The sequence below is a fragment of the Cyanistes caeruleus genome, chromosome 2, assembly GCF_971803275.1.
Source record: "Cyanistes caeruleus chromosome 2, bCyaCae1.hap1.1, whole genome shotgun sequence".
In the NCBI taxonomy this organism is placed as follows: Eukaryota; Metazoa; Chordata; class Aves; order Passeriformes; family Paridae; genus Cyanistes; species Cyanistes caeruleus.
The window spans coordinates 70,715,778-70,734,086 of record NC_141702.1 but is presented as its reverse complement, the minus strand read 5'-3'; the positions used below and the strand labels follow the sequence as shown (position 1 = coordinate 70,734,086).

At 35.6% G+C, this 18,309-nt stretch overlaps 1 protein-coding gene across 7 annotated transcripts in view; it reads right to left on the bottom strand.

Annotated features, from left to right (window-relative positions):
- The window catches only part of SIPA1L2 (signal induced proliferation associated 1 like 2), a 127,370-nt gene that overhangs the window by 25,735 nt on the left and 83,326 nt on the right, over nt 1-18,309 (bottom strand). For all 7 annotated transcript variants that reach the window (XM_086877804.1, XM_086877805.1, XM_086877808.1 and 4 more), the window contains 3 exons: nt 15,815-16,089; nt 4,810-5,067; nt 1,138-1,221 (listed from right to left, as the gene is read on the bottom strand). In XM_086877804.1, the coding sequence (XP_086733930.1) occupies nt 1,138-1,221; nt 4,810-5,067; nt 15,815-16,089 (617 nt within the window). The remainder of the gene's footprint in view (nt 1-1,137; nt 1,222-4,809; nt 5,068-15,814; nt 16,090-18,309) is intronic.

The following is an 18,309-nucleotide window of genomic DNA, read 5'->3' as shown; positions in this document are numbered from 1 at the left end:
TGCAGGGTTTCACACTGCGAATATGTAAGTTAGTACCAGATCCACTGTTTGGTATTATACTGCAAAAGTTTAAACATCTCACAAAGCAACAAACTAAGACCTAGATTGATGTTAGAACTAACTGTGCTGGATAAAATGATACAAGATGCATTTTGATGAGTTGACTGCCAAAAAAAAAAAAAAAGTTACAGTTTTATTTGAATTATTAGCATCTATTTAGCTGCCAGAGATTTCACTGAGTTATGTGAAATTCCTTGAAGAGTCTACAAGATACTGCATATATATCTGCTACACAGAATATCTTATCCACAGTCAATCATGCCAAAGCATTAATAAGCTTCAAGGAGTCAAGCTGATGCTTTCAATATTCACTTTTTTTTTTTTTTCTGAAAAGTAGCTTCTGAAAACCACTTGGCAAGTCTGGAATGCTTTTATATTACTCCATTGTAGATATTGCCATAGCTCAACATTTTATAACAGGAGTGTTTTCGGCAGCTGTATATATACAACAAAGTCATAAATTTAAAGTAGTTTAGAACAGATGTCTCACATAATAATCTTATAACAGGAGTTATATTTGGGTCGTCTCTTATATACAGATAGCTAACTTCTGAAATTTCAATACCAAGGGATTAACAGGGATGCAAAAAGACCATCTATGTACAGCCTTTTAGGGAGAAGGGACCTCTGAAATTCCTACTTTTTTTAGGATATATGCTAGGGAATGGCTGTCATCAAAACATACACAGCAGGACATAAAACCTTTGAAGACCATAAAGATTTTTTTTTTTTTTTAATTAAACGCCTTCTTCCTGAAGCAGGAGGAGGAAGTATAATTATTTTATTTTAGTTCTGAGTGACTAGCTGATTTCTGGCCCATTACTGGGAAAATAAAACAAAGAACCATTTTTCATTTACCTGATTTTAAAAATATGATCCTAAAGAGTTAAATTAGGATGACTTTAAAATTGCGGTTGCATGCATGTTGAATCAAATATCAGTAAACCTGTGCACCTTAGAAGATACTAAGGGTGTTTGAAAATAAAATCTAGAACAGACACACAAATTTTGCTTACGAAAGAAGATGCATGAAAGCTACTGCAAGATTTAAATAAAAATTTTTAAAATCACTAATACCCGTCATATCCCACTTGCTGTCTCCAGTGGCTGCTCCCGCTGGGTCCTGGGTCACTGGATGAGGACTGGTTGCTCGGAGAACTTCTGTAATGTTGATTTTAGAGTCATTAACAGTGCACTGAGGTAGTTGTAGGGTTTCAGATTTGAACTGGGCTGTGTTTCTTTTATCAAATACATTCATTTTCACAAATAATACAGATGTAGTATGAACACTTAGTTACATTCATTTGCGGAACTTAAAAGGTTTATCTCAGTTTCATAAAACTTTAATGAGAATTTTAAAAGTATACCATTTATTCACAAATAAAATATTTCCAACTGAACATAAAAAGGCACAAAAAGAGAAAGACTAAGTGCCAAATCCTATTTTCCTTAGATCTGGCTTTAGTTCTGAATAAGTGGGATTACTCAGGAGTCAGAGCAGCTGGATTAGGTCTCTAAATTCATGTGTGGGAAGCTCTCATATTGGATCAGAAATTATTGTTACTTCCTTGGCACTTATTCCACTTTTAAAGATAGTAAAATCGGAAGAGGCAATTCTAATACTTTTTAAAAATTTATTTAATTAATCCTTTAACACAGAAAAGCAACAAAAAAAACATTTTCATGAAGGATATTATTTTGTACGTATTATTTAAACTCCTAAGCCTCATATCTTAACAATGTCTCTAAGCAGTTTTGTTAGATTTCCAGAGAGTTGAAATTTAATGCTTAAATTTGGGTTTCTTCACATCCTTTCCTTCAGTTCTATGCATATCATTCAATAATTACAACACAATTTCCTTCAGCTATCTTGACATTATCTTTAATTCCCCGTGTTTATCTTTTTTTTCTTTTTTCTCCCCCCTTTTCTTTTTCATGTAGAAATGAATGTATGTACTCAGAAAAGAAATGAAGAGGTGTTTTTTTCTTTATGCAAACCACTTTCCCAAGAACATTAACTTCTAATAAGTAACTTTACCATTCAGCTTGAAAATTTTAAAGACAGCAGCTATTATATTTTGTTTTTTAAAGGCATTAGGTGTTATATTTTGTCTAATAGTCGATGTACAATAAATAGTGTAATACCTTATTTTTCAGCATGTCTTTCTCTGAGAAGTATTGACAGGATTGAGCCTCTCTCAATTATGTGAAGTAGTCAATAGATTACAGCTAAATTCAGTTCCATGAAGTTGTTATTACCACCAAGAATTATGCACTTCATGCACAGATTAAGTGATCCAGCACTAAGTAATGGTTAAATTATGATCCCATGTGTTTCCACCCTCCAGACTGATGTTTAGGACACTGTCCCCAAAGCCAGGATATTGCTTTGTGCTGTTCCAAGGCTGAAATATGTCTACCTCCCATTTGCTGGACAAGTGTGAAGCCTTTAGCCTAGTAAACAATGAGTGGCTACAGAAGGAGAGCCACAGAAATCCCATCAATGACTGCCCCACACAGTTCCTTCACACAAGAATTCCAACCATCTGCTCTCAGGAATGGATTCCAGACTCCAGGTGATAGGATGTATTGCCCACAAGTGTCATGCAGGGGCTAAAGTACACAGAGACTTCTTGGTGCAAAAATCAGAACAGAGAGTCAGCCTAAAGCTTCGCTTAGGCACGTGCTATGAGTAGCTGCCACAGAACCAGCCACTCTGTGAAATCAGGAGTAGAGCTTAAGGATACCCTCCTATTTTTAAATGACTAAGTAGAGGAAATTCCTTGAACAACTCCAGAATACTTGGATTGCCTTCTCAAAGCATTCAATTCTCAGGAATTGTATCAGGAGCGTAAGCGTTCAGCTCTCAGTTGCTAATTTCACTCCAGGGACTGGGCACCTAAATATTATATGTCACAGCAGTTGAATTTTTGCTGCTTAAGTCTCTTACTATATACAGTACACATTTCTTCTACTTCTTCCTCTTTTTATTTCTAAACCAATCAATTTTATTGATTGATTGACTGACTTCACCCTTAGCTCATTTTCAGATCAACTATTAAATCTTCCCTGTTTCATCAACCTGCTTCTCTCTGCTTGCACTCTTAAACTGATATGGGGTCTCTGACCCTCTAAAAATCTCTCCATCATTTACCTAGCCTGAGTATACACTTTCACCCTTGCAAGACTACTTCTAAGTACTAATCCACCTAACTTCGAACTCTTCTGTTTTAAGCTCATCTCTCTGCCAAATCATCAACTCTGCCTCTTCCCATGTAGAAAGACCTTGCCAATTAGGTATCTTTCCTTACATGTTTCAAGACCTACATGCCAGAATCCATAATTTTCTTCTCTTTCCATTATTTATACTCTGCATAGTGTCTTCCCCAGAACAGCACTTCTGCACTGCACATGTTTTGCTTAAGTGATGCAGGAATTTCTTCATGATAAGAGTACTCAGTCTAAGCATCTTTTTCACATGCTTTGCTGAGTGTTACGAGAAGTGCAGCTTATGCTTGTGAAGTCTTTTTGGAATTGAGTAGCATGTCAGAAAGCTTTCATTTCTTTTCTGTATTGGCATACAGTAAGCTTAATAAAGCTTCATAAATGATTAAGTATTTCTAGACATTTGATACATTGTTTCTTTACATTAGATGTTACCGAGAATTTCATTAACAAGACATTAGGAAAAGCTTAAGTTCTATGATAGTATTTAAATGCTTATAAAAATGCACCCCCCAATTTTTCAGGGAGTCGAGAGGAGGGTAGGGTAGAAGAAAACAAATGACCAAATGGTCACAACTGGGAGTCCTCCTTCTCCAGACAATGAAAGAGACATATTTTCAAATATGTAATACTATTATTACTTGTGTACATTTCAGTGTAAAAAGTCATTAATTTTTTTGTACTAAATAAAGTAGTCAATGTGGCAATAGAGGCATTTAATGATTTAATCCAGAATTTAAGACTAGTATTTTAGATTTTTGAATCACTCAGATATTTTCAACACACAGTAATTATTTACTTGGAAGTTAGAACAACATCACCCCATAGATACGGGAATAACCTGAAATAATGATAAACAATAAAGGACAGAATTCGGCTCAAGACATATGGTTTTCCTAAATAATTCAAAGGCCAAATGTATTTGCAAATTTTTATCTTTAAAAATGTTGTTTCATCTTATGAAGAATTATGATTAAATTAGAACAGAGCTAACATTTAAGGATCCCATCCCATCATCTAAGAGGTGTTACATATTCAAATCACAAGCTCTGCTTTGTTTAATTAAAAGCAAAGCAAAACATAAGGGCTGGTAATGTGTTACAGAACCCTTTGAAACTATGCCAATACCTTGGTAGTGAGAGTAAAAAATGAATTTTTAAAGGAATGAGTTAATTTTATTTACATTCAGTATTTGTTTAAATAGTCTTCCAAAAGGTGGGGAACTACATTAGTAAGATCCCAAATTTATAAGGCAGTTTTCCACTTCACTGACTGGGGACTAAAGGGAAAGGTCAGCTGTCCTCAGCAGTAGGATCCTCAGTACAGACCATTTCCACCACAAACACCAAAAGTCACTTGTTTCAAGCAGACTGATCCAGTGAATGCTATTTAATACAACCTCAGAATTAAAAGTACTGTCAAAACTCAACAAAAAGAAGACACCGAAGTTGTAGAAAGCAGAGATTTCAAAAGTAATACACATTAGGAAAATGACAGCCATTAACCAGAGAGCGTATTTATTACCTTGCACCATCTGGCAGCTTTCTATCAAAGGAAGTGCTACGAGGAATGGCTGTCTGAGCCTGCTGGAGAAGCTGCTGGCACTGCAGTCTGTCAGATGTTCCTAGGATTGGAGAGGCACGAGAGAGAGGCTGCCCAGCGGGAGTCGGCACCCGATGCCAAGTGGTATTCCTTCTGAAAGGGGTTTTATACTCACATGGGGTGCCTTCACTGTCAAGTTTGTATTCCACCATGGGTATACGACAAAGTTCTGAACAACCCCTGTGGGACAAATAAAAATTCAGTCTCACAGGAGAGAACAGAGAGAGAAATCTTGCATTTTCAGTCAAAAGTATATACATGTTTTTATTTCAGGTACCCAAAGGTTTTCATACAGCGCTGTACTTTGAACACTTCAAAACACTCATGCCAAGTAGGTAGAAAACACTTCAAAATAAAAGATTTGCTGTCATGTGCTCAAAGATCTTTGAACTGCCTCCTTGCCCTTCAAAAAAGGGGAACACATTAAACTTTTATAAATTAATCTTCAACTTGAATTTTACATAATAAAAACCTTTAGAGTCATGGCATTTAGAAGTCGTAAAACACCAAGTTTTTTTAAAATGGCACCAATTTGTTAAAATTTCAGAAACAGGTTTGTCGCTTTGCAGCAAACTAAACGTTTCTAAGCAGGATTGAGAACTCTCCTTTAGAATCCAACCTTGTCCCCACCAAAGAGCACACAGACTACAACACCAATGATGAATTGGCACCTAAATATTTTTCCCTGTGTTTTCAAAGTGTACTTTCTAATGTTCTCTTTTCCCAGAGATTTGTAAACCTGGAAGAGAATTGGGGAAGTGGAAGGAAGACGCAACAGTCTAGCTTACCACCTCTGCTTGAAGTGTGCTTTACAGTGTGGTTAAATACTAACAGTATTCACAGAGCATGTAAACCCAGGTAAGAGTACTGGTAGCATTCCACAAATGATCCATGTGCCTGTGGGATATTTGCTGTAGACTCCAACTGCGCTCAATAATCGAGTGTTACTGTTTTGGAAATTAGTTAATAGAAGCTTCACACACCCTTTAAGTCAACATTGATTATCACTTCAAAAATATCACTGGATATTTTTTATATTCTCAACATTCCATCTCCATTATTTTTCTGATAGGCAGTGTACTAAATCAGTATCTATGAAGAGAACACCCTAAATACTTCCAAAGCAATACATTAAGTTTAAGTAAGAAAGTGAAAATTTGCTCCTCTGTCTCAACTACAATTCTGCATTATTCCTTAGCTGAGTTTTGATCAACCTCTGCTTTTGTTGAAAAACCAACATTTACCATTTGCAACTAAACTAAGAACACCTAGAGAGGTGCAATAGAGTGTAAAGAGGTTACAGTCTTAATCCTGAAAATATCTTGGCATAAATGACTTAACACAAATGTGCAGTGCAAGTAAATTGCATAAATTCTCACACATTAAATCACTCTGCATTAAAGCTTGTAAATCAACCTTCCCAAAGAATATTTTCATTATCTGTTTTCTTGTAAACAGATTAAAAGAAAAAATATTAGACAAAAAGCAAGCTGCCTTATTCAAGGTTGCTGAAGGGAAGACCTGACAGCAACTGTAGCAATTACATTCAATGCACAGTCTGATCCAGCCAAATGTTTCACTCTGCTGAGATTTTCAGTAGCAAATTGGCACGTTTATCCTGTAGCACCAAATCTCCATCCCTGGTGGCACTCAAACACATGAAAAAGAACTTAAAAATATAGATGATGAAAGCGTTGATAATGGAGATCAATAGCCAATATAGGGTGGAAGACACCTTGATGAAGATGAGCTGAAGAGCTAGCATGTTCCAAAGCAGAACTCAGTATTCCTGGTTTTTCAATGTTATTATTTTATCAGAAATATCATTGTGAGATGCACCAATAAAATCTGACATGTCCAACCTCTGCTGACAAATCATAGTTGGATATGCTGGAGGCATCACAGAATTTTGCAATCATGATTTTCTGGTTTGAGCTTCCCTAAGGAGATAAAACCAGCCTAATAATCTCTTCTCACAGACATGGAATGGCGCTACAGAGAAATAACTGTTATAAAATTATTACATCATTTCAGAGGGTCAATTTGGTATATCTCTAGCTTTCTCCTCACCCTGAAATGCCACATTTATTCAGAATACCACTTCAAACTGCCTCAGTCCACCTATCGATTTTTAAAACTTTTCTCACTCTTCTGAGAATCACATGTTGGGCTCATAGAATGAGGAACACCATGAAAAAAGGTCAAGTTAAGAGAATTGTGCAAACTTTTCTATTGTTGAAGCATATATAGAATCTATTTTTCAGGTGTGATTTTCAACTGCTTATGTTCCAAGATCATTCTTCCCTTTATGCAAGTTCCTGCCTCATTCACTGCCTGCAGTGAAGAAAGTGTAGGAGACAACAGCCTCCAGCAGTATAACCTTGATCCTTCTGTTTTTCTTTTTTGTTTTTAAGTATGAAGTTTTACATATGAGACAAACAGATCAAAGAATGCAGAAATGTCATAGCAAGGTTAATAGTAGTTTGGTGCACTGCACAACTTTTCATGTAACCATATATATATATATATATATATATATATATATATATATATACAGTTTTCCATTATTTGATGAAGAAGTTGAACAGTTACATTGGCTAAAATTTCAATCTGCCTTCTGCTAATTTCTTAGTACTGTTTTACTCCCTTCTTCATTCCTATAGGCTTCAGGCATTAGAAACAAACCACCCCCTCCCCAACTTTTGTTTTAAGATATCAATTTTACTTGGTAAACCAATACCATCCATTTTCATCTTGGTAACTGAGAAAGTTTATAGCATGTAATTGTGACTGTAGCCCTCATTAGATACTCCCCATAAAGTACTCTAAATGCTGTAAAAATAACCATGGGTTTTAAAAGCAAAAGGGACTGTTACTACTATTTAGTTTGACTTAGCTTGCTGACTAATTAACAAAAGCATGGTATAATGACAGTAAGCAATAAGCTTTTCCACAATGAGTAAGAACTGAAAATTTTGTAAAATTTTGTGTTTGTTTGCATCAGGAAAGCATATTCTTCCTACAAATGAAAAAAATAATATATTGAGGACACAGTTCCTGCAGAAAAAATGCTTACAAAACAACCTTGTTTCAAATCACTATAAAAATTCAACAGCGCTTCTTATGAATTCAAAACAGAGCCCTAGAATGCTTGTTTTAACTGGCTCAAAAAAGAATTTCCATGGTTTCAGATAGCTTCTTTTCTCACATAAGGCTTTTAAATCTTAATTTAAAAGTACCAAACCAATCACTTCAACATTTATATGAAAAAATATGCTTCACTGCTTCACAAGCATTGCCTAAAGAACAGATACTGCAGTATATTGAGATAGGTAAAGTCGTAATTGTAGCTACCTCCTATATCAGGAAGACAGAGAAGGAATTACTTCATGCCTGCAATCCCCACCTCCACTCCCTGCCATGGATCAAGCTGTAAGTTATCTTGCATGAAAAAAAAACCAACTCAAAAATAAATGCAATTCCCTCTTAAATATGTAATTTGACCTTTATCTAACTTTTACTTATGATTTTACTTATTCCACCAGTGCAAGAATATACATTGGCACTGGTATTGAATGATAACTTTTAAATTTAATTTTTATATATTTCTTTTAAAATCACTTTGAAGGATACATAAAGATAAATGTCTATTTTATGGTTTAATAAAGATACTTAAATTTATGTTAAACAAGTATAGGATATCAAACGTCTTTTGCAATTATATCCAATATAACATTTGGAAAACAGGCTCACACTATTTAACAAGCAAATGAGACCATATCTTAACCACACATCAGAAATTACAGCACTTCCTGCCCTTCACCATAGCTTGGCATTAATTAAATCAGTGCTTCAATACAAAGCACAGACTCCTACTAATACCTTTGGTTCAAGAGCCATATTATCCTATTAAAAATTTGGTTAATAAAACCTACTCTGCAATTAAAGAGAGCATGACTCTATGATACAGCTAGCAGGTCATGACGACATAATAAAATTTAAGAGTCCACTACAAAAATCTGCAATATTCAAATGTTCCTGCAAGGAGCATTATGTTCTGAAAGAATTATCAAGCAGTCCATTAAATTTTTAAAACTACATTAACCAAACCAGTGTTAGTTTCAGAATTCATAGAAAGGCTCTGTAATAGGCTCTGTGAAGGAACTACATTAGGCAGGGAGTCTAGTTAAACTTGGTAAATATCCATCTCCAAGGAAAAGACAAGCTTCCATGCACCATGATCACCATGATCCTGTCACCTTGATAGCTATACAAAAGCCTTTTTTTCTGCTAAGTCCTATGACTATCAGCTACTGGGTACAACTTCAGTACCTGGACTCCAGCTAGTTACAGATTTCAAGCATGAACAATTTCTAAGGCTATCAACTTAACTAGAATTACAGTTTAACTCCGGTTCAATGTATTGCAAGGAGATGTAGGGATACAGAAGGAAGCATTGGTGTGCATCAGTTTATTACACTGATAACTTGTCCCTTACTGTCACCATTTCAATACCAAACATCTAATCCTGCTCAAGAAAGTCTTTATCCAGCAGAACAATAACTGCATTCTGCTAACTCAAACTTTGTTTTTGAAAACAATCACTTCTATTAGAGTGCATGTTTGTTCTTACACTACAGCAATGCCCAAAGTGACACAACAAGCCTGAGGACTCATTGTGCAATCTATTAAATCCACATAATAAATCACAGATTCATTTCATGTAATTATAGGGATTTAACTGGAAAGTAGAATTTAGTAGCTTAGTTTTGCTGAGACTCAGTATGTAGTTAGTTAAGACATACATAGCCTTCCCTAACATTGCAAAGTACCTCCTGGAGGTAATATCTCAATTCCACTGACTCCCTGTATCAGTTACAGCACAAGTCCAAGAAACTGCATAATACTGAAATAGTCTAAGAGAAATTTAGTCAAAAAGTCAAGACAAAAATTCCAAGTTCTGACATCTCAGAAATCTATTAACAGTAGTCATACATAATTAATTTTTTTTTAAAAAAAATTTAATTTTATATTTAAATAACTTTATACCACAATAGATGTATGAGATTGCTTACAGCAGCCTCAGACAGGGCTGCTGCCCACCCTATCACTTTGTTTTAAGGGAAGTGATGACTCTCTTACAGTCCCTCCATGGAGCTAAAGAGCTGAAGCTGTCAATCCTTCCTTCTTCAGGATAAACTCATTGTCCCTCTGATCTTTATTACTATTCAGTTTTAAAAAGAACCTTTGTGTTGGTGAGCTGACAAGCAATTCAGAGTGCTCCTAAAGAGCCTCTACATCTGTACTGTTACATGAAAAAGAGAAATACACACAGGAATTAGATGATTGTTCAGGTCCTTTCCAACCCACAACATTCTAGGACTCTAGCATGATTCCATGAATAGAGAGAAGAAAGAAGAAAAAAAGGGGAAAAAAAGAGTCTGGAACTTTTTGCATCTCTCCATAGAGATAAACAGTACTTTGCCAAGCATTTAGGGTTTTTTTTTCCTGCTCAACTGTAACAACTATACACATAATTAACTTTAACAATTATAATTAACCTCTACTATAAGTTCATTCATAACTCCGTAAGAAAAGCATCAAAGACTTTATTTGTATGAGAAACACAGTTAAGCATTTTCTCCCATTTTATTTTTTGTTGGGTAGAGAGGATTGACTTTTGCAAGTAGTACAGTTTCCAATTAGTGTAATTGCATTTTCTTAGTGATAGTTCTTTCAGTCACTTCTATAAAACATCAAAATCTAGGCATTTCAGGTATTTTCAGCCATAGATTAGTACCAGGGGTGGTAATTAAAAGGTGTGGTACATCCAAATTCTGCTTTTACAACCAAACATTCAGTTTCAAGTTTTGCTGCTTCAACCTGCCTCAGGTGATGTTAGACTTGGCCTCTTTGTAGATCAGGTGGCTTAATTTATTAAATAAGCAAATAAATATAAGGAATCTGAAGGCCCTATGAAATTTCCCACCAGCTTATGGCAAACACCTCTGTGACAATAACTGAACTCAACCACACAGTAGCCTCTTCCCCTTTCCTAAAAGCATTTTCCAAACATTCTATACTCTGCTGGTTATCTGTTACTTTTAAAGAGCCCCAGAAAGACAATTCTTTCAAAGAAATCATAGTCATTTAAGGGGAAGCATGAGTGGAAAAGAAGTCATTACATCTATTCTATATGTAAGAAGGAGTTTGCAAGGTTCAAAAGAATAAAATAACCTCAGAAGAATTGCAGTAGTACTTAAAAATGGCCCACAGGCAGTTTCAGTCACTGTTACTAAAACTACCTACAACAGCAGAAAAAGTGTCTCTTGCTTGTTCAGACCAACAGTGGAAACTACTGCTCCTACAGCTCTCCTGCTTCTGTTTACAGCCAGCTCTGGAAATTTTGCTTAAAATTTTGTTTACTTTCTAAATTTCCTAGAAATTGTTTCTTAGTTAAATTCTCAAGTGGTGTCTTTTTTTATATAAAATGGTAGTTGAACTAATAGGTAAAATATAGTAAAAAAAAAAAAAAAAATCTAGCAAAATCTACAGTTTAAAATAGATTTAGAAGTGCTTGAATTCCTTGATTGGATTTGGCTGATTAAGGATATAGTGTCCTTGAACACTACTATAACACCACCAGCAAATGCAAATTGGAATGAACATCATTATTCCCCTGTCCAAATGGACACCCATTTGAAATCCCAAATCAACAGTTCTGAAGGGACAGACCTAGCACAGAAACAAATATGACACAAGAATACTTATTCAGATCTAAAAGCAATGACCAACATGTTTGTTCTAATACCGCTTTGTCTCTTAAAGAATTTATATTTTAAATATCAATTTCTTCTTCCTATCTAAAGACAGCCCAATGCCACACAAATAATTTTTATTTCTGCACCAATTTGTGCATGATTATTTAATTGCTGAAGCAAACTGAAAACAGCAGGAGCTTTGTCTCAAGTTCATTAATTTTACAGGATAGTAAATGAAAGGCCTTATTCCATGATTGCTTTTGCATACACGACTGTCAAGACTTCAGTAGAAGAATCTACATTAAGTAATGGAAGACATTTATTGAGCAGAATTTTCCTCTGTAATTTCCTAATCACCTTGTAACATTCCTTTATAAGCACCTTCAACATTCAAATAGTTTATTTTCATGCTGAAATAAATGAATACAAGACACTTTGCAGAAAAAAAAATCCTTGTTAATAGTTTACTGCTAATAGTTTATTCTCAGCTGGGTGTACACTTACATTTTGCTGGTTTTCTTCTAAAATTGAAGATTATTTGTGGGCAAGCTAACAGACAAAAAAAATCAAGTCAAGAACTTGATTAAAGATCTCCACTTTGACTGATGTTTTTTCAAGGGACTGCTTGAGAAACACCCGTGCACATTTGAAACTCATTTTCACTTTAAGGATACAATTCCCAAGATACTCCATGACAATCACATGTCCAATCTGTGTAAATTCACTTCAGAATTTGATCCCAGCAAGGAACCAGTGCTAGTAAGCAACCCAAAGAGAAATTGCTCCTTGCTTTGTATTCATAAAACCCAGCAGACAAAGCCAAGCAGAAACTAGTCTTTCAAGAACTGGAAACCAGCTGATTATCTCAGAAAATGAAAGGTAGGCATTAATAAAATTATATATGTTCAGAATTTTTTCATAAAATTCTGGATTTTTTGGTCTTTTGCTAAAATTATATTTACATTCTTGTAAATGTATGCAAATTTTTAATGCAACTGATCCTTTCAGAAACATAGATGAATGTATTTTTATATCTATGCACTGTGGGCAAAATCTTAGTGGCTAAACTTGAAACCCTAGATTATGGCATTTAAGTAAAAGAAAAAAAACAAACAAAAAAATCAAAAGAACAAACTCTATACTCTGAGAAACCAGGTTGAAATTCAGAAAAGAAGAACAGCCTACCCAACCGCCAGAAGATCATATACTCTGTAGGATGAGTCAAAATTTCAAGGGACATATTTCAGCCTCCAAATGTATTTTCCTACATATGTCAGTCTGATGCATCATTTCTTAGCAGAAAACCTCTAAAACTTATTGTCAATAAGAGCAATAAGTACTGGAGCACAGATGTAAAGCTTTCTCCTGCTTTTTAACCATCATTTTCCTAGACACTTGTAATGTGTAGGTCAAGCATGGATCGACCCCCAGATATGACAAAAAATACCTGTATGCCTGTTGAGTGTTATTTGGTAATTATTAGAGCTACTTGATACAAAAAAGCTCCCTCCTGACAAGCTGTCACACCTGCCTTAAATGTTCACCACAGGTATGTGTCACTCACAGAGGATTGATTCTATCCTGTTATAGCCATGCATGGACTCTCCAAGGACAGGGACATTTCTTGTCAAACGAAGGTGAAATGGATTTTAGTTCTCTGGATACTCCTGTTTTATGTCCAAAACTACAACCTGTAAATTTCTGAGAAATCCTGATAGCAAAGTACAAGAGAGACATGAACATATGGAGCAAGTCCAGCAGAGGATCAAAGACGATTAAGGGATAAGAATATCTGAAACACAAGGAGAAACTGAAAGTGCTGGTATCATTCAGCCAGGGAAAGAGAAGGTTCAGGAGGGATTTTATCAATGTGTATAAAATATCTAGTGGGGGGATTAAGGAAAAGAGATGACAGACTAAGAATTGTATCTACTGAATACACAGGAGGCAAGGTGCAAAACTGAAGTGCAGGAAATTCTATGTAAGTACACATAAAAACTTTTCTCTCTGAAAGGATGGTTGCATCTGGCTGACCTTGCTTTGAACAATGGGGTTGGACTCAACAACCTGCAGAGGTCCTTTCCAACCCCAGCTATTCTCTGTTTCTGTGACAAGAGCATGCAGAAGTCTAAGAGAACCAATTGAGCAGGAGACAGGGAGACAGATTTGCATAAATTTTAACTGGTAAGTAGCAGTGATAGGCTATCTTTTCCCCTCAAATTCTGATAATTTATCCCTTTCTTCCCTCTCCTCTTTTCCCTCTTTCATTAATATATTTTACAAAAAAAAATCATATTTGTCAAATGAAATTCTCAGACTTGTCATGCAATATCTGTAACTGCTTTCTGTCTGCTCTGTTTGGAGTATAAACACTGAGAAAAGGCAAGCTCAAAACCCTACAGAGACTGGACAGTCAAAATCACTGATCATATTTTTGGGGATATACAAAGGAAAATGAGCAGTTTTCTGTGGGAAACTGATATTTGAAAGAGACATTTATTTTATATATACATCGTAGAAAGGTCAAGCTAAAAAGAACTTACACATTCTTTAAAAAAAATTTTAGAACAGACACATAGCTTTAAAAAAAATCATTTTTCTTAGTAATTACTCACAATTTAAAAAGTGCTAAAAATTATAAAGAGAAGCAGCTTTGCAGATTTTTCTCAGTGTGGTAACACTCAGTTCAAACTCCTCCTACATATAGACTTGGGTGCTATGTATCACACTGATCTGGGATTTAAACATTTTATCTCTAGAAAAAGATTTATATCAAAGACAATATAAACAGCTCATACAATATGTATTTTTCTATCAGAGCCTATAAAATACACATTTTTACCTTCAATATAATGGGATCATCTCATTAGGCTCATATTCTGTAAACAGCTTGGAAATGTATACCAAACAAGTCAGTGAAAATTCATACCCAGAAGCAGATGGTGAGAATAGCAAAGCTAAGCAAAGAGAGGCTTAATTGCAAATTTCTATCCAACTAAGCAAAACGGTGCTATTCTACATTCACAGGCATTTTGTTCAGAAAGGGAGGCATCACGATGCAGGTTGAGGCAGGGGACAGCCCTTGTGTGTCATACATCAGGCCAATGACTACTTGGAGAATTGCCACCAATTAAACAGCATTTGTATACAGTTGGCATCGACTTCACAGTGCTGCACGCTACGTAAAATTTTATTGCTTGTTGTCTTGCCAAAAGCAACACATCTAATGTTTTTTCTGTTGAATTAAAAATCAACAAGAGATTTAAAGTTGGCCTGGTACGAGAAGAGAAGTAATTAAATTTACTCTGGTACACTTCTCATTTAGAATGAGCCAAATTAACACTGACTAGACAAGGTGTGGGAGAAATAAAGTCACATTGTTACGAAGTTTCAATTTTTTCCCACTTCACTACCTCGTGATATTAAAAAATCAAGTAAAATGTCTTTTGTCACCAAAAAAGGAACACTGATGAAAGAAAAATGCATTTCATCCCTGAAAACACTGGTACAGTCACTGTAATGATTGTTATTACAGTCTTTCCCTAAGCATAAGCATGTATTTCACATTGCAATAAGATTTCTCTGCTTTAAATGATACCCTCACTGATGTAACTCACCATTTAATGTGAACAAATTAGATATCTGCAAAAAGTGAGTAGAACTCTAAGACTTGGTACCATTTATGTGCAGAATCCAGCAATTCACTCTTTTCATTAAATTTCAACATAAAAAAACCCAAACAAACAAATCTCTTCCAGTAGTCAGGATTTGGAGAAATCTCAAAGATAAACAAGGTGCAATTTCATGGAAAAGTTTCTACATTTTTTAACTCAGCATTAAAACATAAAACTCTCTCGTGGACGAAAAGAAGTAATATCAGCTTTCAGGACAGCTCAGTCAGGATACACTAAAGTTTACTTCCTACCCTTTTAAAGTCATTTAAAAATAAATTTCCTATTAAATTTCTTGCAGGATCTCATTTTATCTTCTATAACAAGTCAATATAGGTGCTGGGGAAAAGATTGCTTTAACGGCCATCAACAATATTATCACCCATCATGGCGGAAAATGTCCATTTACTGAATAATAAAACAGTCATGGTTTAAGCAGCAGTAGAGAAAAAAACCCCAACAGATACAAATGTTACACTGAGAACTGCTCCTTACCTTCTGGGCGCTCCATCCTCGTGTGGTTGAATAATCACCACTTTTACTGTCACCGATGTGCGTAAAAGGTCGATCATTTGCTCATGGGTCAGAGTTGCCACAGCCACCTTACAGATCTCAACCAGGCGGCTCCCTTGCCGGAGACCTGCTTTCCATGCAAATCCAAAGGGCTCCACGTCTGCCACTATCCCTTCAAAGTTCACGTGGAATCCAAGCTGGCCCAGCCCGTTTCTCCGCAGGGTCATTTCCGTGGTTTCGCATCCTCTGGTCACTATCTGAGGAAGCACCAGATTGATATGCAATTGTCAGGGCACACAAACGTTATAAAGTCACGTATGGCTTAAGTATCTTCAATATATGAGATTGTCTTAACATTCATCTCTGAATGAAGATTTCTGCATTAAACAAAATGAACAAAACATTTTGCGACGCTAAAAATCTTACATCTTCAGGGCAGGCAGCTGACACACGTCAAGCTCTTCCTCCCTTGCCCAACACTAACACAATGCCATTTATATCTTACTGAAAACTTTACAGCTGGTTTAGTTTCAAACCGCAAAGCAAGAAAAATGCTGCCCTGTCAACTACTTCATTCTTTTTGGCTGACTGCAGGTTTGCAGGCATTTTTTATCAGCATTAAACAGTATTAAACCGAAGATATAACGTAAGCCAAATTGAGTGAAGTGCCTCAGCTTGTTTTCTTCAAGAAAATAGCAATGAAGAAAATATTAGTTTTCTTTTGCTTCATGGACAGATTCCTAACTACCATCATCTCCAGACAAGGATATCACTAAAATGGGATGAGAGTTTCCATGCCACTGGGAAATTTAGAAACAAAAAAATTACTTCCTTCATATTCAATGAAAAGTAACCTTCATTATACAGAGCAGCTAAAATCCTTCAAATTCAGATTTTGCCAAGCAGGTTCATTTCTATATACTGTGAAACAAGTTCTCAACGGTTTTGCCATGTAAATCACAATCATACAACAGCCTGTAACTGGGATACTACACCACACTGAGAACAAAATTCTAGCCCACATTACAAGGAAGTTTGAGAGTTACCCCAGCCTTCCCTTTTGCCAGTGTCACAAAACCAGTATGCATTTAGCTTCGTTAGTTCAATTAGAACGAAAACTTAACCACTGTGAAACATTATCAAAGACTTCTGTTTGTAGTGTGTATCGAAGATCTCCCATAAATGCTCCACCAAGGCAAATACCTGCCTTTTAGAGATGCTTATGTTACAATACAGATCCAGGGATCTTCCCAAGGTCATGGTACATTAAGAGCAGTTCCACAGCACACCTTACCTTGTTCCACAAAGGTGCTCATGCTCTTTATGGCTGGGTTTAGTGTGCATCACAAAAATAGATGGGAGGCTAGTGTTCTTTACTGTCAGCTGTGCGGGATAGAGCTCTGCAAAGGTTGTTTTATGGCTTGAGTTTAATTCAGGAGGCTATTTTGGAAAAGTTACTCTTGCTCTCCCCACTGCCTGCATGAACCAGAATCCAGGCAGGCTACTTTACTAGTTTATATTGTGCTTTCCACAACAAAATATCCCAACTTGATTCAGGGGTGCATGGGAGCTCATGAGATTTGGTACCTTAGTAAGTTTTAAAGCACTATTTTCTTTATATAATATTTTCATATGGCTATCTGTCATTCAGCAGAAAAAATTTGAACTTGTGCACATGAGAACAAAGTGTCATTAACCCATGGGTTATTTTAACTTTGCTGATCTGGTGTATGCTCATGCTTTTAACCTGTGAGGTAAAGAAATACAATTAGGCCTCATTCATTAAGGGATAATCTTCTGTGAACCATGAAATACTGAAGATATTGCAAGGATCAGATATTCTGAGAACTGTTGCCTGGAAATTTTGATTAATAATCTTACCAGTTACTTCTGAAGATGTAGATTTCAAAGTTAAAATAGGAAAGTCATTACTGAGATGTCTAAAATGCACTCTGGAGGCTTTGTTTACAATGTCAGATTCTGAATTTTCATAACAAAAACAAAGCAACTATTTCCTTTGTCATTTTTCAGCTCTGACGTTTTAATGTAGTTTAGAAACTTTCCTTTTAAAATAGAACTTTCTATTGTGCTTACAACTCTGCATACAGAGTTGAACTATATAGTTAGAACTACATAGCATGTATATATAGCATACTGGAAACTTTAATATACCGTTAACCTAGCTCATTTGTGACTAAATTTCAATAAGAAAAAAATAATCTTTCAAAATTTGTGAACTATGTAAATGAAAAGGAAATTTTCAGCTCTTCATTAGCTACATTTCCATCACAAGTTTCTAAAATATACATTTACTCATAGAGTGAAAAGAAGAACATGCTACTACAGTCAGGAGCCCAGCTCAGGGACAGAATTGTATCTTTATTAAGCTACATAATATTCTTTTTTGGGGGCTGACAACTCTTTATCATTATGTCACAATTACAGACTACTGCAAAATGATTGCACCAGCCAAAGTA